The sequence below is a fragment of the Somniosus microcephalus genome, chromosome 25, assembly GCF_052327205.1.
Source record: "Somniosus microcephalus isolate GS21.2 chromosome 25, FLI_Smic_1.0, whole genome shotgun sequence".
NCBI lineage: Eukaryota > Metazoa > Chordata > Chondrichthyes > Squaliformes > Somniosidae > Somniosus > Somniosus microcephalus.
In genome coordinates this window covers 12,621,200-12,647,039 of record NC_141011.1, presented here as the reverse complement: position 1 = coordinate 12,647,039, position 25,840 = coordinate 12,621,200, and the positions used below count along the sequence as shown (strand labels likewise).

General features: G+C 49.4%; 1 protein-coding gene across 2 annotated transcripts in view; it reads right to left on the bottom strand.

Annotated features, from left to right (window-relative positions):
- Positions 1–25,840, bottom strand: part of nphp4 (nephronophthisis 4) — a 517,372-nt gene that overhangs the window by 445,330 nt on the left and 46,202 nt on the right. For both annotated transcript variants that reach the window (XM_085966844.1, XM_085966846.1), the window contains exon 2: positions 22,154–22,306. In XM_085966844.1, the coding sequence (XP_085822970.1) occupies positions 22,154–22,306 (153 nt within the window). The remainder of the gene's footprint in view (positions 1–22,153; positions 22,307–25,840) is intronic.

The following is a 25,840-nucleotide window of genomic DNA, read 5'->3' as shown; positions in this document are numbered from 1 at the left end:
AATTTGAAAGCTTCAACCATTCCGACTCTTACTACTTGCTCACTGAAAGCTGCAGTTACCCAGGTATTTTTAACTGAAATAATGTAAGTATTTACGTCCCAGAGCCACTGATCCCGAGTTATTTCCTCAGAAACCCAAGGGGGAAAAATTGAGTTGTGCCCCCTTTGGGGCGCTACTTTTAGCACCCCGAAAAAATTAGCACCCCCGCGGCCGAAATTCATCGGTAGCGCCCCAAGAGGGAAGCGGGGCGCTACTGAAAGCACCCCACCTCCCTCTTGGGACACTGCAAGTGAATATCACGGTGCAGCGTGCCACAGTACTCCAGGCCTTCCTCCCCTTCTTAAAGGGGAGGGGCCTAGCGCAGCGCGACCCGGGGCCCAGCTGGGTCACCAGGGATCGGCGTGCACTCAAGAGAAGTCCCGGGCTCACGGAGCGCAGCCGACACTCCGCAGGGGGGGCTTCAGACGAGGCCAGGGATGGCACAGCGGGCAGGTGCTGACAGGCAGCCAGCAACAAAAATGCCCGCCCGGCACCTTCCTTTTAATTAGCGCCGACCCGGCTGCAGGTAGGCCCCCCTGACCCCGTCGGACATACCGTCCAGCAGTAAGTCAGGGGGCGTACCAAAGATCGCGGCTGGGGCACTGCGCACGGCGATGACGTGCTTGTTGATTTGCACCCCGTTAGCGCCTTCTTAGGGTACTCATCAAGGACAGAGAGGCAGTCAGTGTCCGCTGGAAGGAGCACTTCAAAGATCTCCTTAACCGAGACTCTGTCTTCGACGCGAGTGTCCTCAACTCCATCCCACAGCATGCTACCCACCACCACCTCAGCACAACCCCAGCCCGGCATGAGGTTGAAAAGGCCATCTGACAACTGAAGAACAACAAGGCCTCAGGAGCAGATGGAATCCCCGCCGAGGCACTAAAACATGGTGGAGAAGCACTATTGGCGCAAATACATGAACTCATTTCCCTTATTTGGAAGGAGGAGAGCATGCCAGGGGATCTCAGAGACGCCGTAATCGTGACCATCTTCAAGAAAGGTGACAAGTCCGATTGCGGTAATTACAGAGGAGTCTCCCTGCTGTCTGCCACAGGGAAAGTCATCACAAGAATCCTCCTCAATCGCCTTCTCCCAGTGGCTGAAGAGCTCCTCCCAGAGTCACAATCCGGATTCCGCCCACTAAGGGGCACAATGGACATGATCAGCACCACGCGTCAACTACAAGAGAAATGCAGGGTACAGCACCAACCGCTGTACATGGCCTTCTTTGACCTCACAAAGGCCTTCGACACTGTCAACCGTGAGGGATTATGGAGTGTCCTCCTCAAATTCGGCTGCTCTCAAAAGTTTGTCACCATCCTCCGCCTGCTTCACGACGACATGCAAGCCATGATCCTGACCAACGGATCCACCACAGACCCAATTCACACATGGACTGGGGTCAAGCAATGCATGTGTCATCGCACCAACACTCTTCTCGATCTTCCTGGCTGCAATGCTCCATCTCACCCTCAGTAAGCTCCCCGCTGGAGTTGAGCTAATCTACAGGGCAAACGGGAAACTGTTCAACCTCCGTCGCCTCCAGTCCAGATCCAAGGTCGTCCCATCCTCTGTCATCGAATTACAATATGCAGACGACGCTTGCGTCTGCGCACACTTGGAGGCCGAACTCCAAACCATCGTCAACACCTTCACTGAAGCGTACGTGAGCAAAGGCCTTACACTAAACATCCGTAAGACAAAGGTCCTCTACCAACCTGTCCCCGATTATCAAAATCCATGACGAGGCCTTGGACAACGTGGACCACTTTCCATACCTCGGGAGCCTACTGTCAACAAGGGCATTGGACTTATCAGTCACCTGAGAACTCATTTTTAGCGTGGAAGCAAGTCTTCCTCGGTTCCGAGGGACTGCCTAAAAAGTGGAAGAAGGGTGCTAACAGGAGGCGCAAAGCAACTGAATTTTTAGGCCCAAGTGTCTCCAGGTCTGCAGATTTTGAAAAAGCACCTGATTTTTGTGCATTGCAGCCATAATCTCAGATTGAATTTGCCAACAGTATCCTGAAATTTATCAAAGGACTTGTGACAGGAGGATTAACAGTAATGGGTTTGTAAACCAGGAATTTTTGATGTAGCTGTCCAGAGAGCACAGAACGGCTAAAAAAAAGTGACTTCTGATGGTTAAGTGGAAAGTTTCATGAGGGGTAGTAGTCGTAATTTAATAAAGTAAGCACACAGTACTTTAAATTCTTAGGTGAGAGGGATTTGTCCTGCATCCCAATATCTCCCCAAAAAGATCTCAGTGGGACTCAAGCCAGATCTGATAAGGCTCAATATTTCTGGTATAGAGATGAGTCATACTGCTGAATCCAATGCATCAAACAACCTACAAGATGCATTACAACTCACAAAAATTACTCCAACAGCACCTCACTCCCCTGCAACCTCTACCATGAGAAGGCAAAATCAGCAATGTTGTGGGACCATTATCACCTCCAAGTTCTACTCCAAGTCACACACCATTCTGAATTAGATATATGTCGCTGTTCCTTCATTGTCACAGGATCAGTATCCTGGAAGTCCCTATCTAACACGGGGCATGCACGGTGGCATAGTGGTTAGCACTGTTGCCTCACAGCGCCAGAGACCCGGGTTCGAATCCGGCCTCAGGCAACTGTCTGTGTGGAGTTTGCACATTCTCCCCGTGTTTGCGTGGGTTTTCTCCGGGTGCTCCGGTTTCCTCCCACAGTCCAAAGATGTGCGGGCTAGGTTGATTGGCTATGATAAATTGACCCTTAGTGTTAGGGGGATTAAATACGTGGGGTTACGGGAATAGGGTGGGATATGTGTCGGTGTAGGCTCGATGGGCCGAAATGGCTTCTATCTGCACTGTGGGGTTTCTGTGATTTCTGTGATTACACCATCGTTGGTGCATTTTAGCCCTAACTACAAGTTCATCGCTATTTTAAATCGCCATTACCCATTACCCACCCCTCTGCTCCTCTCACGGAGCTGCTGAATTCTCTTCTCAAATTTGGTTTCCGAATTCCTGGACATCAGGGGGACAAAATTCAGTTACGACCCTGTTACTACCAGGAAGTATGTATCCCAATAATTGGTACATAACCAGGCCTATGTAACTTGTGTTTTTCCGTGTCCATTCATGTGCGCATTTTGGCTGCCGCTCCGGACCCAAGCCAATCACTTCTTTTTCCACTTTTTTCTCCCCCTTTTTCTTTTCTCTCTACCCCTCCCTGACCGCTCTCTCCTGTCGTCATGCCTCCTTTCATCTCTCCTCTCTCGTATACCCTGCCCTCCCAAATCCCGACCCCAACCCTTCATTACTCATTGAGCTTCCTACTCTCCTGCTGCCATCCCAGGCTCGACTCCCTCTTAGATAAGCCTACAGCTTCCCTTCATGTCTCTCTTGGCATCCTTTGAAGGGCCCACCGTGGAGCTCGCCGCTGCCTCCTCACGAGCAGCAACCCCAACTGTCCCATCCTACTTTCTCGCTGACCTTCCTGCCCAGCGTGCCCGCTGGGGGCTAATCTCGCCAATCTCCTCCCCATCCAACTCACCCCCCCAGCGCTGCCCTGTGGTAGAGGATCAGCCATCACCGACCCTCTCCACATCTCCCTCCAGAATGTCCGTTCACTTGCGAACAAGGCCCTTGCCATCCATGAGCTTATCATGGATGATTACATCGACTTCATGACCCTAACGGAAACCTGGCTGAGGGGTGATGACACCTTACCCCTAAATGAAGCCTCCCCACCTGGCTATACATTCCACCACTTGCCCCGCCCAGACCGCCGTGGTGGCGGTGTGGCTCTCATCACCAAATCACACCTTGGTCTGTCCCCTACTCCTTCAGCACTTTCTCCTCCTTTGAGCATCTCACCTTATTCCACCCCTCTCACCTCTCATTTAAAATTCTCATTCTTTACCGCCCACCCAAGTATCATAAACATTTTATTACCGAGATATCTTCACTGCTTTCCTCCCTCAGCCTCTGCACCAAGCGACTTCTCATCCTTGGTGATTTCAATCTCCATCTCAATTCATCATGCTCTCTCTCCTGAGTTCACTAGCCTCCTATCCTCCCTTAATCTCTCCCTCCATGTAAACTCCCCAACCCATATTCACAGCCACCCCCTCGATTTTGCCATCGCTCGTGGCCTCGCTACGCCCATCTCGTCAATCGCAGATAAAGCTATCTCTAACCACTTCCTTGTATCGCTCTCCATCCACATTCCCCCTTCCCTCTCCCCAGCATCCCTACTTCCTTCTGTGTCCACCCCTGGAAAAAACTCTCTCCCAACTATCTTACAACTGCACTTACGAAATCCCAACTGTCCAGCCTCTGGCCCTCCATTCACCATGAGATTTCTGCAGCAACCGATCTGCTCAACCACACCCTCACCACCACCTTTGATGCCCTAGTCCCTATTAAAACAATTACTCTCTCTCACCCTGGCCGTTCCCCCTGGTACGGCCCTCATCTTTGCTCACTTCAGTCCAAGGGACGCAGACTTGAACGGATATGGCAGACAACTGGTTTAGCCATTCACCGCCAGATCTGGCTGGACCACATAAAGTATTATCAGGTCCTGCTCTCGTCCGCCAAAACTGCTCACCATTCCAGGATCATTCTGAAATGCAAACATAAACCCCGGCTTCTATCCTCTACTGCTAACCGTCTTCCTAAACCCCTCTCCTGTCTCCTCCACCCTCACCTCCGACAACAAGCATGAGGAGCTCATGGACTTCTTTGTCTCTAAGACTGAGACCATCCCTTCAGCTGCCTCTGCCACTTCCCTTCCTTCCCCTAGCCCACCAGGCCAAACTTCCTCTAAGGTTCCCCCCTGCCCTAGCCCTAAACTTGCATCTTTCTCTAGTTTCTCTCCGATCTCTCCTCATGACCTTTCTGCGCTCATCTTGTCCAAAAGACCCACTTCCTGCCCCCTCGACCCTATTCCCACTAAACTGCTGACCACCCAACTTCCTTTTCTGGCTCCCATGTTAGCTGACATTGTTAACGGTTCTCTCTCCTCAGGTACTGTCCCTGTCTCCCTCAAATCTGCCATCATCACCCCTCTCCTCAAAAAAACAACCCTTGACCCCCTCCGTCCTTGCAAACTACCGCCCCATCTCCAACCTCCCTTTCCTCTCCAATGTGTTGTCGCCTCCCAAATCCGCAAATCCATGTTTCAAACCCTCCAATCAGGTTTCCGCCCTTGCCACAGTACCAAAACGGTTCTCATCAAAGTCACAAATGACATCTTTTGTGACTGTGACAAAGGTAAACTATCCCTCCTCGTCCTTTCTGCAGCCTTTGACACGGTTAACCACTCCATCCTCCTCCAACGCCTTGCCACCATCATCCAGCTGGGTGGGTCTGCGCTCGCCTGGTTCCATTCTTATCTATCTAAGCGTAGACAGAGAATCACCTGCAATGGCTGCTCTTACCGCTTCCGCATCATTACCTCTGGTATCCCCCAAGGATCTAACCTTGGTCCCCTCCTATTTTTCATCTACATGCTGCCCTCGGCGACATCATCCGAAAACACAGCATCAGTTTCCACATGTACGCTGTTTCCACAGTTTCCACATGTACGCTGATAACACCCAGCTTTACCTCACCACCACTTCTCTCGACCCTTCCACGGTCTCTAAATTGTCAGACTGCTTGTCCAACATCCAGTACTGGATGAGCAGAAATTTTCTCCAATTAAATGCTAGGAAGACCGAAGCCATTGGGCAGGATTTTCATTGGGCCGGATTTTCATTGGGCCGTGGAGGCGGGATTGGAGGCATGTGGGGGGTTAAAATCTCGAAATCGGGGGGCACGAACCCATCCCGCCCCCAACCCGCCTCCATGCCAGTTTCAAAGGAGGCGGATACCCGACCTGTGCTGGGACCCGCCTCCCCGAGGCGGGAAGGGGATTAGTGCCAATTAACTGCCTGTTAACAGGTAGTTAACAGCAGTTTTTAGCCTAATCCCCATTTTTATTGCTGAAGTGTGGGATTCCTGATGGCTCCAAACCACGCCAAGTTAGCGAGGCGGACCTTCGGGCTGAAGGGTTCGAGATGTCCAGTGTTCAGGTGAGTGATGGGTGCATGAGTGCAGAGGTAAGTGTGTTTAGTGTGTGTAAAGTGTTTAAAGAAGTTTAATTACCTTTACTTACCTTTACAACCTTCCTTCCTTCAGGTCTCAGGAGTCCCTCATTTCACCGGCACAGAAAGCAAAATGGCCGCAAGCTGTCGAAATTTGCAGCATTCAGCTTTCTGTTCTGGAGAGATCTCTAAATCAGCCTGAGAGGAAGGAATTAACTTGGAGTACAGGTTGTCAGTGTTTGACAGCTTCAAACGCTGATATTTCATCTGTCAAAAGCTCTTGACAGATGAAATGTCAATCTGTGACATCACCTGTTGCCGGGTGGCCCTTAAGTGGCCTGCTGAGCCCGCTGGGCGGGCTCAAAAAGGTCAATCAAGTGAAAATCGAGTGGGTTGGCCACAACTCGATGGAGGCGGGACTACAACCCCAAAAGTTGTAGTCCCGCCTCCTACACGCCTCCTCAATCAAAATCCAGTCCATTGTCTTCAGTTCCTGCCACAAACTCCGTTCCCTAGCCACTGACTCCATCCCTCTCCCTAGCATCTGTCTGAGGTTGAACCAGACTGTTCGCAACCTTGGTGTCAGAATTGACCCTGAAATGAGCTTCCGATCACACATTCGCGGCATAACTAAGACCGCCTATTTCCACCTCTGTAACATTGCCCGTCTCTGCCCCTGTCTCAGCGCTTCTGCTGCTGAAACTCTCATCCATGCCTTTGTTACCTCTAGACTTGACTATTCCAACCCACTCCTGGCCGGCCACCCACATTCCACCCTATGTAAACTTGAGGTCATCCAAGACTCAGCTGACCATGTCCTAACTCGCACCAAGTCCCGTTCACCCATCACCCCCTGTGCTCGCTGACTACATTGGCTCCCGGTTAAGCAATGCCTCGATTTCAAAATTCTCATCCTTGTTTTCAAATCCCTCCATGGCCTCGCCCCTCCCTATCTCTGTAATCTCCTCCAGCCCCACAACCGCCCCCCCCCCCCCCAAGATATCTGCGCTCCTCTAATTCTTCCCTCCCGAGCATCCCTGATTATAATCGCTCAACCTTTGGTGGCCGTGCCTTCTGCCTAGGCCTAAGCTCTGGAATTCCCTCCCTAAACATCTCCGCCTCCCTACCTCTGTTTCCTCCTTTAAGATGCTCCTTAAAACCTACCTCTTTGACCAAGTTTTTGGTCATTTGTCCTAATTTCTCCTTATGTGGCTCAGTGTCAACTTTTTTTGTCTTATAATACTCCTTTGAAGCGCCTTGGGACGTTGTACTACGTTAAAGCGCTATATAAATGCAAGTTGTTGTTGTGGGAGCACCATCACCACGAGGACTGCAGCGAGCCAAGGAGTAGGCCCACCACTAGCTTCTCAGGGCCACTGAGGATGGCCAATAATTACAACCTTTCCAGCCACATGTCACCTAAATCCCAAGAAAAATTAAAAAAATACAAACCAGTATTTAAAAAGAGGTAAAATAAACAAATAGGCGCATGGAAAATGCCCCAGTTTGACAATGTGAAAGGGGACAGCTCAGCTAGAGATACACTTCCTTTATCCCTAAGGCATATCAACCGATGGTGACTGCGTGCGAAAGATATGAACAGTTTTATAGGATACATTTTTAGATCCTGCATGGCAACCGAAGTTTACAGGGTGACGTAATAAAACTCACTACGCACTTGGTTTGAGTATAAAGCAAGGCTTTAATCAACTTGTTTCAGAACATGGAGGTCTAGTTGTACTTCACTAGTTCCTGTCTTACAAAATGTCACTGGGCAAGCTGGGCCCACGCCCGAGTATTTATACTCCTTGGACGGCGCCACCAGCTGGCCGTCCAGTGTTATTTCATGAGTAGTTTCTTTATGATGATGAGATTTATGACACAGGGCAAAGCTACAAATTTGCCACACATAACTGTTCAAAGTTAGAACCTCTGCATGAGGCTCCTAAATTTGAGACAGCCTCACTGTCCTACATTTAAATTCCAACCAGCCTTGTGATACACTGAATACCGCGTACAGCTTGTCCTGAATTCAGATGTCCCTCATAGGGACTAAATTCAGAGCGCCTGTTCTTATAATGATGCACATGGTGTTTCTTTAATAGTGACAGCAATTTCCTAGAATGATGTAGTTGGCCTGTCTTAAATTCCTAGTCTATCTGTATTGATATGCAGGAAACTCTTTGGTATCCGGCACCGACGGGACCGGTATGGTGCCGGTTGATTAAAAATTCCGGATGACGGAGAGGGTTATCTACCGAGGCTATTTTTAACAAACAAAAATTAAAAAATCAAGAAATTTGCAGTATACACTAATTGGATTTCCGACAGCGCCAAGAAGCCGAGTAGTGGCAGTTTGGAGAACTGCCCCCACTGACTAACTCGGCCACCGCGGGAGACTCAGACTCGGCAACATTTCCGGTTATTGGGGTGTTGTTTTTGGAGTATGAATTTTGCCGGTTAATAGAGAATTCCGGATATTTAGGTGCCGTTTAAACGAGAGTTTCCTGCAGCAGGACAGGATACGTCCTGAATGCAGTTTCTTGTTATTTTGATGCATGTGCATCCCAAATTAAATTAGTCTCTTGCTTTTGTCTATTTTATATTATACAACAATGACGATGCTTCAAAAGTACTTTGTTGGCTATGAATGATTTGGGACAGAGGTCGCAAAAGTGAACGTTGGTCCCTTAGAGGATGGGACCGGGAAACTAGTGGTGGGGAACATGGAGATGGCAAAGACGCTGAACAAATATTTTGTATCAGTCTTTACAGTAGAGGACACTAAAAATATCCCAACACTGGACAAACAGGGGGCAATGGGGGGGGAGGAGCTAAAGACGATTAAAATCACTAAGGAGATGGTACTTAGTAAAATAATGGGACTTAAGGCGGATAAATCCCCCGGACCTGATGGCCTACATCCTAGGGTCTTGAGAGAAGTGGCGGTAGGGATTGTGGATGCATTGGTGATTATTTTCCAGAACTCCCTGGACTCAGGAAAGGTCCCGGCAGATTGGAAAACTGCTAATGTAACACCCTTATTTAAGAAGGGAAGTAGACAAAAAGCTGGAAACTATAGACCAGTTAGCCTAACATCTGTGGTTGGCAAAATGTTGGAGTCCATTATTAAGGAAACAGTAACAGAGCATTTGGATAAACATAATTTAATAGGACAGAGTCAGCATGGTTTTATGAAGGGGAAGTCATGTTTAACAAATTTGCTCGAATTCTTTGAGGATGTAACATACAGGGTGGATAAAGGGGAACCAGTGGATGTAGTATATTTGGACTTCCAAAAGGCATTTGACAAGGTTCCACACAAAAGATTACTGATCAAGATAAGAAATCACGGGATTGGAGGTAATATACTGGCATGGGTGGAAGATTGGCTATCTAACAGAAAACAAAGAGTTGGGATAAATGGTTCATTCTCGGGCTGGCAATCAGTAACTAGTGGTGTTCCGCAGGGGTCAGTGCTGGGACCCCAACTCTTTACAATCTATATTAACGATTTGGAGGAAGGGACCGAGTGCAACATATCCAAGTTTGCCGACGATACAAAGATGGGAGGGAAAGCAGTGAGTGAGGAGGACATAAAAAACCTGCAAAAGGACATAGACAGGCTAAGTGAGTGGGCAGAGATTTGGCAGATGCAATATAATGTTGGAAAGTGTGAGGTTATGCACTTTGGCAGAAAAAATCAAAAAGAGCAAGTTATTATCTAAATGGAGAGAAACTGCAAAGTGCTACAATACAAAGGGATCTGGGGGTCCTGGTTCATGAAACACAAAAGGTTAGTATGCAGGTGCAGCAGGTGATCAGGAAGGCCAATGGAATCTTGGCTTTTATTGCAAGGGGGATGGAGTATAAAAACAGGGAAGTCTTGCTGCAGTTATACAGGGTATTGGTGAGGCCACGCCTGGAATACTGCGTGCAGTTTTGGTTTCCATATTTAAGAAAAGATATACTTGCTCTCGAGGCGGTTCAGAGAAGGTTCACTCGGTTGATTCCGGAGATGAGGGGGTTGACGTATGAGGAAAGGTTGAGTAGGTTGGGACTCTACTCATTGGAGTTCAGAAGAATGAGAGGCGATCTTATCGAAACATAAGATTGTGAGGGGGCTTGATCGGGTGGATGCGGGGAGGATGTTTCCACTGATGGGTGAGACTAGAACTAGGGGGCATAATCTAAGAATAAGGGGCTGCGCTTTCAAAACTGAGATGAGGAGAAACTTCTTCACTCAGAGGGTAGTAAATCTATGGAATTTGCTACCCCAGAGAGCTGTGGAAGCTGCAACATTAAATAAATTTAAAATGGAGATAGACAGTTTCCTAGCAGATAAGGGAATTAGGGGTTACGGGGAGAGGGCAGGGAAGTGGACGTGAGTCTAGATTCGGATCAGCCATGATCCTATTGAATGGCGGAGCAGGCCCGAGGGGCCGTATGGCCTACTCCTGCTCCTCCTTCTTATGTTCTTAAGGCGAGATATAAATCCAAGATCTTTCTTTCTTTCAAAATTCAGTCACCCCATCGCTTTACTAATGCATCAAGTTTGGGTAATATAGACTGAACTACAGGGCTAAAGAAAGAGGTTTGATGAGTCTTGAAAACAAGGACTCATCAAACAACATAGAATGTCAGCTTCACAGACCTGTCAAACGATGACAATTCAGCTGTCAAAATGAAACGTCATACGTTGACGTTCTCTGTAACCGGCTTCCCCTTAATTGGCCTGCTAAGCCCGCTGGGTGGGCTTAACAAGGTCAATCAAGGGAAAATAGCATGGGTTGGCCACAAGTCGATGGAGGTGGGACTGAAACCTGACAAGCAGCAGTCCCGCCTCCAATGCACCCCCTGTCATGAATCTGATCATGACTCATGAAGTGACACTGGGCGGCCAGCTGGTGGCGCCGTCCAAGGAGTATAAATACTCGGGCGTGGGCCCAGCTTGCTCAGGATGTTTCTGTAACCAGGAACTAGTGATGTAACTAGAATCTCATGGTTGTGAAACAGTTGATTAAAGCCTTGTTTTATACTCAAACCAAGCTCTCAGTAGTCTTTTTACATCACCCCCATTGGCAAATTCACCCCCTAGGATTTTTCTGGATGAGCCAATGGTGTTCCTCAACCATAATTATCTTGTGACTTTGAGTATTTACTTTGTACCGTTGTTTTTGTTCGCAAAACACCTGATCAATCCCTCTGGTAGAAATGTTAAAATTGGTAATAGGCGACAACAAGTGCTTAATACTTGATCTTTCCCATTCTGACAGAGACTGGCTCTGTTCATGCTGACAGAGATAGAAAATAATCGCACAGGAATCAACCACGATAGCTGCTTTTAAATTGCACAAGACCCAATGCTGGTGGAGCCGCTTACTGCCGCACAGGTCTCATGCAGCCAGCTACAACCCGCCAGCCTTAGCAAGCCCTGCCAAGTTTACTTCCAGGTTGCAGCCGACTGCACAAGATCCACACATCAGGAGCTGGGTCCACAGGCATAGGTCTCATGTAATATAAAAGCAATGCAAAAAAAAATTAGATAGTTGTTAGAAGCCAGAGTCCTCACAGCTGGGGAACAGTAGTTTACTGAGTGGCTCAGTTCTTATTTGCACAGCTGATGCTCACAGTTGATTGAAATGATGTGATATCGGAGTCAGGGAATAGAACGGTCAGTTATGAGACTCAGTTTCGTTCTGCTCTCTGACTCTGTGATCTCCCAACAGATCGCAATCAACTTGAGATTCAACTATTCTGCAGGTTAGTTAACAATACTGTACACCTGCAATTTAAAATTTTCATCCTCATATTTAAATCCCTTCATGGCCTTGCCCCTCCCCGTCTCTGTAGTCTCCTCCAGTCCTATAGTCCCCTCCAAACTCTCTGCTGTTGTGCACCTTCTCTCTCTCTTCGTATGCCATTGGCAACTGTGCCTTCAGCTGTCTAGGCCCCACACTCTGGAATTCCCCCCCTAAACCCCCCTGCCTTTCCACTTCCCTCTCCTCCTGTAAGACCTTCTATCAAACCCAGCTCTCTAACTAAGTTTTGAATCACCCATCCTAATAGCTCCTTCTTTGGTTCAATGTCCATTTTTGTCTGATTACACCTCTCAAAGTGCCTTGGGACGTTTATACCTTTGTTAAAAGTACTATATAATTACAAGTTGTTGTCGTACATGCCTATCAATGTCCATACTCTAATGCCAAGTACAAGAACAATCAGTGGTAGCACCATTCTGGGCAAAAAAGTTAACAGTGCAATAGTAGTTGCCAAGTCCTACTTTAAAAAAAAGTTCAAACTTGGAGAATAACTGTGCATGCTACTTGATCAATTGCAAAAACAAAATACTGTTGATGCTGGAAATCAGAAATAACAACAGAAAATGCTGGAAATACTCAGCAGGTCAGGCAGCATCCACGGAGAGAGAGAAATAGAGTTAACGTGTCAGGTTGATGACCCTTCATCGGAAGAGGAAAAAGTTAGAGATGTAACAGATTTTTAAGCAAGTGCAAGGGCAGGGAAAGGGGGGGGGAGGAAAGAACAAAAGGAAGGTCTGTGATAGGATGGAAGGCAGGAGAGATTAAAAGACAAAAAGGTTTCTCTCTCCACAGATGATGCCTGACCTGCGGAGTATTTTCAGCATTCTCTGTTGATAAATTGCAGTTGTGCTGTGCAATTATTCATGAGAACTCCAACTTGCACTCGTTACAACATCATAACTTTGTGCCAGTGATTCCAACTCATAGGGAGTTCTCGATTCCAGCTGCACGACTGGGGAAAAGCTCAAAACAGAAGCAGGCACTATGATCCACGGAGGGAGGTGCAGGAAGAATAAGGACAGTTTCCCTGGACTGCTTGTGCACACCTCCCAGTGGCCAGTTCCCCAGCAGCACCAGCACAGGACTCCTGGCACTCTCTTAGCTGGGGACAGTGTGCAGCAGTGGGATGAAAACAAAGGAACTTACACAAAAAAAGTAGTTGCTTGAAGTGCACACATATTGCACAATGATACGGTGCTTCTGAGGAAAGCAATAATTATATTGGCTGCACTGATGACTACTTCACAGTAAACAATATAAATGTATGACAGCCTTCTTTTCGAGATGTGATAAAAGTTAAGGCCACAACAACTTTCATTTATATAGCGCCTTTAACGTAGTAAAATGTCCCAAGGCGCTTCACAGGAACGTTATAAAACAACATTTGACATCGAGCCACATAAGGAGATATTAGGGCAGGTGACAGGTAGGTTTTAAGGAGTGTCTTAAAGGAGGAAAGAGAGGTAGAGAGGTGGAAAGGCTTAGGGAGGGAATTCCAGAGCTTAGGGCCTTGGCAGCTGAAGGCACGGGGATGCTCAAGAGGCCGGAACTAGAGGAGTGCAGATATCTCGGGGAGGTTGTGGGGCTGAAGGAGATTACAGATAGGGAAGGGCGAGGCCATGGAGGGATTTGAAAACAAGGATGAGAATTTAAAATCGAGGTGTTGCTTAACCAGGAGCCAATGTATGTCAGCGAGCACAGGGGTGATAGGTGAACGGGACATGGTGCGAGTTAGGACATGGGCAGCCGAGTTTTGAATGACCTCAAGTTATGTGTCAGCCATGGTTCAGTTGGTAGCACCCTCGCCTCTGAGTCAGAAGGTTATGGGTTCAAGTCCCACTCCAGGGACTTGAGCACATAAAGCTAGGCTGACACTCCAGTGCGGTGCTGAGGGAGTGCTGCACTGTTGGAGGTGCCGTCATTAGGATGAGATGTTAAACCGAGGGCCCGTCTGCTCGTAAAAGATCCCATGGCCACTATTTTGAAGAAGAGCAGAAGGTGTCCTGGCCAATATTTATCCCTCAACCAACATAACCAAAAAAAAACAGATTATCTGGTCATTATCACATTGGACACATTTCCCACATTACAACAGTGACTCCACTTCAAAAAGCACTTCATTGGCTGTAAAGTGCTTTGAGACGTCTGGTGGTCGTGAAAGGCGCTATATAAATGCAAGTCTTTCTTCTTTTTTTAAGGAGGGTAGAACGTGGGAGCCAGCCAGGAGTGCATTAGGAATAGTCAAGTCTAGAGGTAACACAGAGAAGTGTTGGATGTAGTGATGGTCTACAGAATTTTGGAAAAACCCCAGGGTTAAAGAGTGAATTCTGAACTTGATATAAAAAACTACGCTATATATTTCACATATGAAAAGTTCTCAGCAAAGGAATATGTGCAAAGAAAGTGTTGCAACTATCCCACAGGCCATTTAATAGTCTGGCTCTATTTTACAACACTGGATACAAAATAAATTGTTTCAGCAAATTTAATTAATTAATGAGTAACCTTTCAGAATGCTGTACAAGTTCTTCTGTTTCATTCTTCATGTTCGGTTGAATTAAAGGTCAAATAATCAGTTGTTGATAACCGTAGAGTAAGTGAAAATGTAGATTATGCATCATAGGTTATTACCACCTACACAGTGCTGCTTTTATAACACAAATATCTCAAGTAATCCTGACTGCCATTGCAAATAATCAAAAGCATCAAGCTATAAATTTAACCCCTTACCATGCTAAGTTGGCTCGTTATAATGGTATGGGCATGTTAGTGATATTTTCATAACCATTGCTTTGAAGGCTGAATGCAATTTCTGACTACTTTGCACTCATTAAGGTGACAAGTGTCAGTGCCTTGGGAACACTTATTCCACTTTTGGCCATCCATTGTCAACATAAAATACAGTCAACAACAACTTGCATTTATATAGTGTAAAATGTCCCAAGGCACGTCACAGGAGTGTTATCAGGCAAAATCTGACAAAAGTCAGATCAGTTACATCATTGAGCAGCACCAGGAATGATAGTCCTTTTCATCTCTGGGACTTTGTTTCCAACCCAGTCCAAACTAATGGGATGAAAGCTCCTATTTGTGCCAACTTGAGTAAACTAGGCCTGTATTCTCTTGAATTCAGAAGAATGAGAGGGGATCTCATTGAAGCATACAAAATTATTACAGGGCTTGATAGGATGGATGCTGGGAGAATGTTTCCCTTGGCTGGGGAGTCTAGAACCAGGGGCCACAGCCTCAGGATAAAGGGTAGGCCATTCAGGACTGAGATGAGAAGAAATTTCTTCATACAGAGGGTGGTGAATCTTTGGAATTCTCTACCCCAGAGGGTTGTGGAGGCTCAGTCATTGGGTATATTCAAAACAGAAGTCGATAGATTTCTGACTAGTAAGGGCATCAAGGGATATGGCGATAGCGCCGGTGAATGGAGTTGAGGCAGAAGATCAGCCACGATCTCATTGAATGGCGGAGCAGGCTCGAAGGGCCGAATGGCCTACTCCTGCTCCTATTTCTTATGTTCTTATGTTCTTAACTCCAAGACCTCGATATTAACCCCCCACGATGGTCGGGAGACAGTTAAAAAGTGAAATACATGCAACGTGACTCCAGCCCTCTGCGCACGCGCCCGCTGCCTTTTTTACACCAGTGGATATTGTGGCGCCGAGTGTCCCGCCTTCGAGAAGTGGGGCGTTTAATTAACATACTTAAATCGGGCTCCCACAATGCAATTAGGAGCCCAATTTAAAAATTCACCGCTGGGGCATGGGTTTCCCAGGGGTCAGGAAACCCAGCAGTGAAAGGGAGGTGGCAGCTGCCGGCTCCACAAGGTTAGTGCCTTTTCCAGCACTCCTTGTGGGCCAGGAGGAGCAGGAGTGGTCACCCCGACCCCTCAAGGAAGCCTTCGGCCTCCCCCAGCCCCGACTGCCGACCTCCCCCCGCCTTCCCCTCACGATTGCCAGGGTCCGTCCCCAAGGGTCCCCAGCTACGGCCTCCTGCTGCTGGTGTTCCCTCCCTCCCGCCCACCAGCCAGGTTCTCCATTTGGCCGGCAGCCGGGCAGGAGACGGGCATACAAAGTGTTAATGAGGCTCTGCCGTTAAGATCGGCAGCACCTCCGTGTCACCAACCTTGCCGGGTTCTTGAGCCGTTTTCGGCCTCACCCGCACCCTCCCCGCCTCACCATAAATATTGGGGCCCAAGAGTCTACATGAAATGGAAGTGGGGACATAGCATGGAAATTCCCATCATTTGGCACTAATCATATACAAGGGGCCTGAAATTCCTGGGGTCCCGCTTCTCCACCAGATGTGCAGCAGGGTGGGACTTTTGCCTGGTCTGCCGCGTCCCTGAACCTGTCTCATATACCAGGGTTTGGGTCATTTGCATAAAGGGGATCGGCACCCACGTCATTTTCGGTATTAATGGGGTACCTGCCCGGGCAGGGGTGAGGAACTTCACAATGGCACCTTTGCCAGCCATTCTGACCAAAGAACCTTCACAATTATAAACTCATTTACAGATTTAAAGCTGTGACTTTCGCAGCGACATTCAATCACTCTGTGATCAATTGCCATTGTGGGCCCCACATCCACCACAATCTGTGTGGTAAACCACTGTTATAGTTATCACTGTATATTGTTCTCACTGTTCTCACTGTCACATCACTACACGAGGTCGCCTCTTGTCGCACTGTTATACCTGGGCTGACCACCTCCGACTCCGCCCATTACCTGCCCAGGTATAAAGGTAGCTGACTGGCTAGTATTCCTCCCTGTTGGATCGGATCACCCACGAGGGTGGGCTCTGTTATTTAGCCAATAAAAACCTTCAGTTACGTTCTTAACTCGTCGCCTTTTATTGGACTAATTGATAGGCATATCAATTTTATTGACTAAATTTTAAAGATGTCTGATAATGAACAGCAACAGCAAGGAGCTCACCCAGCAGCACAGCAACAGCAGCCTCCAGACAACGGGCCACACCAGCCGGCTTGGCTGCAAGCCTTGAAACCACCATACCTGGATCTAAACCCACAGGCACCAAACGCAGCCCTCAACTTCAAACACTGGCTGGACTGCTTCGAATCCTACCTGGAAGAATCCGGCGCCCCGCAGAGATCCAAACTAAGACTTCTGAACGCCCAAGCGAGCCCGAGAGTATACGCACTCATACAGGACACGACTACGTACGAGGCCGCTATCAACCTACTGAAACAGCAGTACCGCAGCCCGGTAAATTACATGTACACCAGGCACCTCCTAAGATCCCGCCCGCAACAGCCAGGAGAGTCTGTAGCTGAATTTTTACGGGCGCTAAGAGCACTCGGCAGGAACTGTGACTTTAAAGCGGTGACGGCTGTTGAAAATACGGAAGATAATATCCGCGATGCCTTTGTGAAAGGCCTACGGTCCGACTACTCACGGCAAAGACTGCTTGAAGCTAAAGACCTCGACCTGGACAAAGCTGAAGCCCTCGCTCTCTCCCTGGAGGTGGCCCATCAGGACCAGGAGGCGTTTTCCAGGTACTGCTCGCGACCCTGGGACTCGGGCCCGACCCCTACCGCAATACCCTTCGCAGCGCCGCCCCCGGGACCTACCTCAGCGTCGGCGTCCCGGACCCGACCGGGCCCGCCACCCCCGGTACCGGCTCCGACATCGGGCACCCGCGATCGGGCCGCCGGCTGCTTCTTTTGCGGCCAGGAGAAGCACCCGAGGTCGCGCTGCCCAGCCAGGAACTCTACCTGCACAACCTGCAGGAAGAAAGGCCACTTCTCTAAGGCCTGCAGGAGCGGATCTTCAGAGGCCAGCAGTGCCTCATGCGAACTGTGGGGGCGGCCATCTTCTTTCACGGCAACTGAGGCCAGTATCCCCACACGTGAGTCATGGGGGCGGCCATCTTTGATCAAGGCAACCGACCCCAATAGTGCCTCATGTGAGTTATGGGGGCAGCCATCTTCTCCGCCATTTTGTCCTACCTCGTGGGAGACGCCATTTTACACACCACGCCCGACTGCCACCGGGCCCCCGGACCCGACGACCGCCTCGCCCGCAGACGACAACGACTCGCTTACCTACACGCTAGCCTCCGTCACTCTGGATCAAGCCCGCCCACACCACCTGTCCAAGTCGATGATGGACATCAAAGTAAACGGCCACGCCACGACCTGCCTGTTCGACAGCGGAAGCACGGAGAGCTTCATCCACCCAGACACGGTGAGCCACTACTCCCTCCCTGTCCTGCCAACGCGCAACCGAATCTCGATGGCATCGAGGTCCCACGCCACGGACATTAGCGGCTACTGTGCTGTGACCTTGTCGGTTAAGGGTACAGAGTATAAAAGCTTTAAACTCCTCGTCCTCCCCCAGCTCTGCGCTGCCGTCCTACTAGGGCTGGACTTCCAATCCCACCTCCAAAGTGTAACCCTAGCATACGGTGGACCCCTCCCCCCACTCACAGTCGACAACCAGCGAAGGTTAAACCGCCCACCGCGTAACACCTGCAGCCTATCCACCCTCAAGGTGCCGCCACCTTCCCTGTTCGCTAACCTCACCCCCGACTGCAAACCCGTCGCTACCAAGAGCAGGCGGTACAGCGCTGGGGACAGAGCTTTCATTAGCTCTGAGGTGCAGCGTCTCCTGAAGGAGGGCATCATCGAGGGGAGCAACAGCCCCTGGCGTGCCCAGGTCGTGGTCGTTAAGACCGGCGATAAAAATCGCCTGGTCATCGACTACAGCCAGACCATAAACAGATACACCCAGCTGGACGCATACCCCCTTCCCCGCATATCTGACATGGTCAATCAGATTGCACAATACCGCGTATTCTCGACCATCGACCTTAAGTCGGCCTACCACCAACTCCCTATCCACCCCGAGGACCGCCAGTACACCGCCTTCGAGGCGAATGGGCGCCTATACCACTTCCTTAGGGTCCCCTTCGGTGTCACCAACGGGGTCTCGGTCTTCCAAAGGGAGATGGACCGGATGGTTGACCAGAACGGACTGCAGGCCACATTCCCCTACCTAGATAACGTCACCATCTGCGGCCGCGACCGGCAGGACCACGACGTGAATCTGGAGAAATTCCTCCGTACGGCCCAACGGCTGAACCTCACCTACAATAAGGAGAAATGCGTGTTTAACACAGCGCGCCTTGCCATCCTTGGCTGTGTAGTAGAGAACGGAGTCATCGGCCCCGACCCCGAAAGAATGCGCCCCCTCATGGAGCTACCCCTCCCCCACTGTCCAAAAGCACTTAGGAGAACCCTGGGGCTTTTCGCCTACTATGCCCAATGGGTACCCAATTATGCGGACAAAGCCAGACCCCTCCTGAAAACCACATCCTTCCCCCTCACGGAAGAGGCGTGCGCGGCCTTCTCCCTCATTAAGGGAGACATAGCCAAGGCCACAATGCACGCAGTGGATGAGTCAATCCCCTTCCAAGTGGAGAGCGATGCATCCGACTTCGCCCTAGCCGCTACCCTTAACCAGGAGGGTAGGCCGGTAGCCTTCTTCTCAAGGACCCTACAGGGCCCCGAGACCCGACACTCGTCGGTCGAGAAGGAAGCCCAGGCAATTGTGGAGGCAGTACGGCGCTGGAGGCACTACTTGGCAGGCAAACGATTTACCCTCCTCACCGACCAACGCTCGGTTGCCTTCATGTTTAATAACAAGCTGAGGGGCAAGATCAAGAACGACAAAATCTTGAGGTGGAGAATCGAGCTTTCCACCTATGATTATGAGATCTTGTACCGGCCCGGTAAACTGAACGACCCCCCTGATGCTCTTTCACGCATTACATGCGCCAGCGCGCAAAGTGATAGACTTCAGACCCTCCACAATGACCTCTGCCACCCCGGAGTCACCAGACTCTACCATTTCATTAAGGCCCGCAACCTGCCATACTCCATCGAGGAGGTCAGGACCATGACCAGGAACTGCCAGATCTGTGCTGAGTGCAAACCGCACTTCTATAAGCCGGACAGAGCAAGCCTGATCAAGGCCACCCGCCCCTTCGAGCGTCTGAGCATCGACTTCAAGGGGCCCCTACCGTCATCCGACCGTAATGTGTACTTCCTCAACATCGTTGATGAGTACTCCCGTTTCCCCTTTGCCTTCCCCTGCCCAGACATGACCAGTAACACGGTCATTAAATGCCTGAACAAACTCTTCGCCTTGTTCGGGTTCCCGAACTATATACATAGTGACCGGGGCGCCTCCTTCATGAGCGAGGAACTCCGTCAGTTCCTATTGGAGAGGGGTATTGCAGCAAGCAGGACCACCAGCTACAACCCCCGAGGGAACGGCCAGGTGGAAAGAGAGAACGCGACGGTATGGAAGGCCACCCTCTTAGCCTTAAAGTCTAAGGGCCTCCCAACCTCCCGCTGGCAAGAGGTCCTCCCGATTGCGCTGCACTCCATCCGGTCACTACTTTGCACTGCCATTAACACCACCCCCCATGCCCGAATGTTTGTCTTCCCCAGGAAGTCGACTACGGGAACCACCCTACCAACCTGGCTGACCTCTCCGGGACCCGTCTTGCTGCGAAAGCACGTGAGGGCCCATAAAACGGACCCCCTGGTCGAGAAGGTGAACCTCCTGCACGCCAACCCCCAGTACGCCTATGTGGCTTACCCAGACGGACGGGAGGACACTGTCTCCTTACGAGACCTCGCACCCTCACCCCCCCCTCCCAACCCCCCGAGTCCAGCCGAGGTAGACGGCATGCCGGAACCCCACGAGCCTTTGCCGACTACGCAGACACCAGCTTTAACACCGGATAATGTAACACCGCCGCTGCGACGATCGGAGAGGCTAACGAAGCCTCCGGACAGACTGACATACCAGAGCTGGTAATACACTTCACCCCGCCGGACTCTAATCTAAACAAGGGGTGAATGTGGTAAACCACTGTTATAGTTATCACTGTATATTGTTCTCACTGTTCTCACTGTCACATCACTACACGAGGTCGCCTCTTGTCGCACTGTTATACCTGGGCTGACCACCTCCGACTCCGCCCATTACCTGCCCAGGTATAAAGGTAGCTGACTGGCTAGTATTCCTCCCTGTTGGATCGGATCACCCACGAGGGTGGGCTCTGTTATTTAGCCAATAAAAACCTTCAGTTACGTTCTTAACTCGTCGCCTTTTATTGGACTAATTGATAGGCATATCAATCTGGTCCTGGCACGCAGGTATGCTTGCATCATGCTGGTGTACTTAATGTTGGGGTCGCTGGTGGGGAATTGGTGGGATTTCAACAGATGACATCAGGGACAACCAGGAGGTACATGAAGTTGATCTTATGGAAGGCGAAGGTAAGTTACACAAAGAACTACCCTGGATAGAAATCTCTAATGTGGAATATCTAAATCTAGGGGTATGCTAAAGGCCACCAGGTCAATACAAGAGGGAGGACCGTGTTGGCTAATCCTTATCCTTTCACTTAAATGGCAGGCGCATGGGCCCAGGAGACAGAAAGTAGTCTGATCATTAATGTTAATTTATCAAAATAAATATAAAACCCAGCATAAGCAGTACTCAGGAGATAGGTACCTGTGTACTCACAAGCAACAGCCTCATCGGGAATTTGTGAACTAAACCCCCTTACTGTTCAGTTGCCCTTTCAGCAAGACCACTTCGGAGTCCCTACAGTTTCCTGGTGTGCCCTGTCTTTATATAGATCAGTACAGAAGGTTACCGTAAGGTTAGTACGTAAGTCGAACTTCCCCTTTTCATGCATGTGTACTGTGGCACAAGCTGTTGATTGTTCTTCAGGCATCTCACATGCTCGAGCGGTTAGGCTAGTCTTGATGGTCAGCACTTCACAAAGATAGCTGCGGGAGGGGAACAAGTAAGAGGTGTTCTCCTGAGGTTACAGGTGAAAATAGATTGGTGGGCCAGAGTAGAGGGAGCTTTACTCTGCATGAGAGAGAGTCACGTGTGCCTTGAAAAATATTCTATTCTTCACACTGATATCCTTACCTTGATACACAGAAAAAACATTTCTTTTGGGAAATAATCTCCAATGTGTGATCCAGCTTGGCTGAGTTTAGACAGTGCACAGCTTAGCTGTGGCATAAACACACCTTCAATGTACGTGCTGTTTCAGCAAATCAGAGCAGCTGCATTGTCAACCGTACTACAAGTAGAATAAAGCCCCCCCCCCCCCCGAGAATGATATTCATTGAATGGTTCCTTACCTGGTTGAATAGCACTTTGGCTGGCTGGCCATGGGCATGCTTTATGGGCTGTGGGGAACTCTTCCAGGTTCTGCCAAAGAAATGGGAGTGCGTGGTATCAAAGAGGGTCAGTCGCAGCTGGCACTGGACATTCGCCACCCCCTCCATCAAACTCTGCACAGGAAAAGAGGGATGAAGAGAACTGGGATCAGGCAGATTCATGCTGTTAAGGCTCAATCTCAGCTCAACAGGATTAAATTAATATCAAAACATTAAAACTTCCGTACGGCACAAAACTAGAAATAACATTCAACAGCATTTAAGTCCTGATTTAAGCAGCTAATGTTCTTCATTACAGAGACGAGTAGAAATTACAACACAGAAGGAGGATACCCTGCCCATCAGGTCTCTGCTCGTGCTAGCTCTTCAACTGGAACTTCCAACTCTAATCCCATTTCTTAATCTTCAAATACTAATCCAATTCCCTTTTAAACGATGTTACAGTTTCTGCCTCAATAGCCACTTGTGGTAAATCATTCCATGTTCTAATATCCCTGCATGAAAAATATGTCTAACTTTGTTTGTCCAGCGATAATCCTGAGTCTAGGCCCCTTTTACTGATTTGCCAAATAGTTGCATAATTCTGGAGGCCTTTATCGATATCCCCTTATCTTCTCTGTTCCAGTGAAAAAAGACCTAATTTTTAAGCCTTTTTTCATAACCATAAGCCTCTCAGTCTCAGTATGAATTCAGTGAATCTTCACAATTCATACTGAGACTGAGAGGTTTATGGTTATGAAAAAAAGGCTTAAAAATGAGGTCGTTCTCCTGCCCGTTCCAAGGCTCCAATACCCTTCCTGTGAGAAGCTGAGCAGAATTGTAGACAATACTCCAAATATGGTCGAACAAATGTCTTCTACAAATTCAACATCACATCCTTGCCTTGTATTCAACTTCCTTCCGTAGAAAACCCAGAATCATATTTGCTTTTTTATGGCCTTTCCTGCATGTATTCCCACCTTCAAAGATCTAAGTACCTGTATCCCTAGATTTCCCTGTCCATTCACTCTGTTAATGACCACACCATTTAGGGTATGCTTCCTTTCACTGTTCCTCACCCCAAATTGTACTACTTCACATTACTCTGCACCGAACTGTCACCTGTCCACAATGCTAACCAGTCTATGCCCTCCTGCATCCTTCCTCATGTTTTGCCATGCCCCCTAATTTGGTAATCATCAACAAACTTCAATATCATTCCTCTTGCGCCTGTATCCAAATCCAGTGTATAAATGAAAAACAAAAGCTGGCCCAGCACAGATCCCTGGGGCACACCGATAACCACATCCCTCCACATTGCACGAGATTAATCTCTACTTCGGTGCGTGCAAACTCTCCTTTCCAAAACAGTATAAATCTTGAGAAATGTCACTCAGTCCACAGACACTAAGGTTAATTTAAAATTACCAAAACTAATAAATGACTCAGTGGGGTTATAAACAAGTTTATACAGAAAGTTTACGAACAGGGTCAGGAGAAATCTGCAGCGAATTCTGGTAAATTCAGCAAACATTTGGGTGAAAACTACAGGGGTATTTACTTAAGTCTAATCAGACAACCATTCCATACCCAAATGGGTCAGCTGTGGCTCAGTGGGTAGCACACTCGCCTCTGAGTCAGAAGGTTGTGGGTTCGCAGTCCCACTCCCGGGACTCGAGCACATAAAGCCAGGCTGACACTCCAGTGCAGTGCTGAGGGAGCGCTGCACTGTCAGAGGTGCCGTCTGTGATGAAATATTCCATTCATCACTGCCTGTGACTGTGGTCGGTTTCAGTGTCATTTCCCTTCCCCCAGTCCTCATTGTATTGTTTATTGGAAGGTGCTGGAATGTGCTGTGTGTGTAGGGCTCCGCCCATACCTGGCCCCTTTTGTAAGCTAGCTCAGTCTGGCCTCAGTCTCCAGAAGGAAGATACCTCTCTCTCTTACGTGTTACTTTCTAAGTTAATAAAAGCCTTGTTTTGTTTCGCTAACATCGAGTCTCGGAATTATTGAGGCACATCAATTGTATTAACTTATTTTTCAACACTATGGATCAACTCCTGAAATCCAAACGTTTGGATTTGGATCAACATGCTCCGAACGCATCAGCACGCTTCGGACACTGGTTTGAGTGTATGGAATTCTTCCTGGACAATTCCGCAGCCGTCAAAGACGCTACGGACGCTGCGAGGATGAGACTCGGAATTCTGCGGAATTGGGTAAGCCACCGGGTTTACCCCCTCATCCAAGACGCTGATACGTACCTGGCCGCCTGCGACATCTTAAAGGCGCATTACCAGCAGCCTACGAATGAGGTGTATGCTAGGCATCTGCTCGCTACTCGCGCACAGCGACCTGGGGAATCAGTGGAGGAGTTCCTAAGCACCCTGAAAATGCTTGGCAAAGACTGCAAGTGCCGAGATGTAAAAGCCGCAGTGTACACTGACGAGCTTGTTCGCGATGCCTTTATCACAGGCCTCAGCTCCACTTACATCCGGCAAAGACTGCTGGAAAAAACGGGGTTGGACCTGAAACAGGCTGCGGACACCGCGCGATCCCTGGATGTGGCCCAGAGAAACTCGGACGCCTACTCTTCAGCCCGCGCCGTCCACGCCGCCACGTGTGCACCGAGGGCGCCGCCATCTTGGAAGGCATCTTCCCCGCCCGGCAGCCCGACACCGGTGGGGCCCCGCTCTCCCCCCAGAAGTCCTACGACAGCCGCGACGCGTCAGGGACCCAACTGCTACTTCTGCGGGCAGCCAAAACACACCAGAAACCTGTGCCCGGCGAAAGGCACCACCTGCTTTAAGTGCGGTAAGAAGGGGCACTTCGGGAAGGTGTGCAGAGGGAACCCCGCCGGAAAACCAACCGCCGGAAAACCCGCCACCGCCGCGTGTGCGCCATGGGAGCGGCCATCTTGGACGCCATCTTGCCCGACCTCGTGGGGTCCGCCATCTTATGAGCAGACAGCGTGGACGCCATCTTGTATCGATCAGGGCCCTACAGTGGCATCGGTCACAGTGGACCAGACCAGGCCGCACCCGCTATCCAAATCAATGGTGGACATCGAGGTAAACGGGTGCCGGGTTAAATGTTTAATTGACAGTGGAAGCACGGAGAGTTTTATCCACCCTGAACTGGCACAGCAACTCTCCCTAAAGGTGGTCCCTGCTCAGGGTACCATCTCTATGGCTGATAAAACCCAGACATCGACCATTCTGGGTTACTGCACGGTACAATTGGGCGTTAACGGAACTGTATACGATAATTTTAAAGTATTAATCATGAAGAACCTATGTGCGAGCGTGATCTTGGGCCTGGATTTCCAGTGCAACCACCAAAGCATCACGCTCAAGTACGGTGGGTCCCAGCCGCCCCTCACAGTGTGCGGTCTGGCTACCCTGAAGGTAAAGCCGGCTTCGCTATTCGCGAACCTTACCCCTAACTGCCGGCCAATAGCGACCAAAAGCAGGAGGTACAGCTGGGAGGACAGGCGGTTTATCGCGACCGAGGTAGACAGGCTCCTGAAAGAGCACATTATTGAACGCAGCAACAGCCCGTGGCGCGCCCAAGTGGTAGTGGTAAGGGGTAGCGAGAAGAAACGGATGGTGATCGACTATAGCCAAACGATCAACAGGTACACCCAACTAGACGCCTACCCGCTACCCC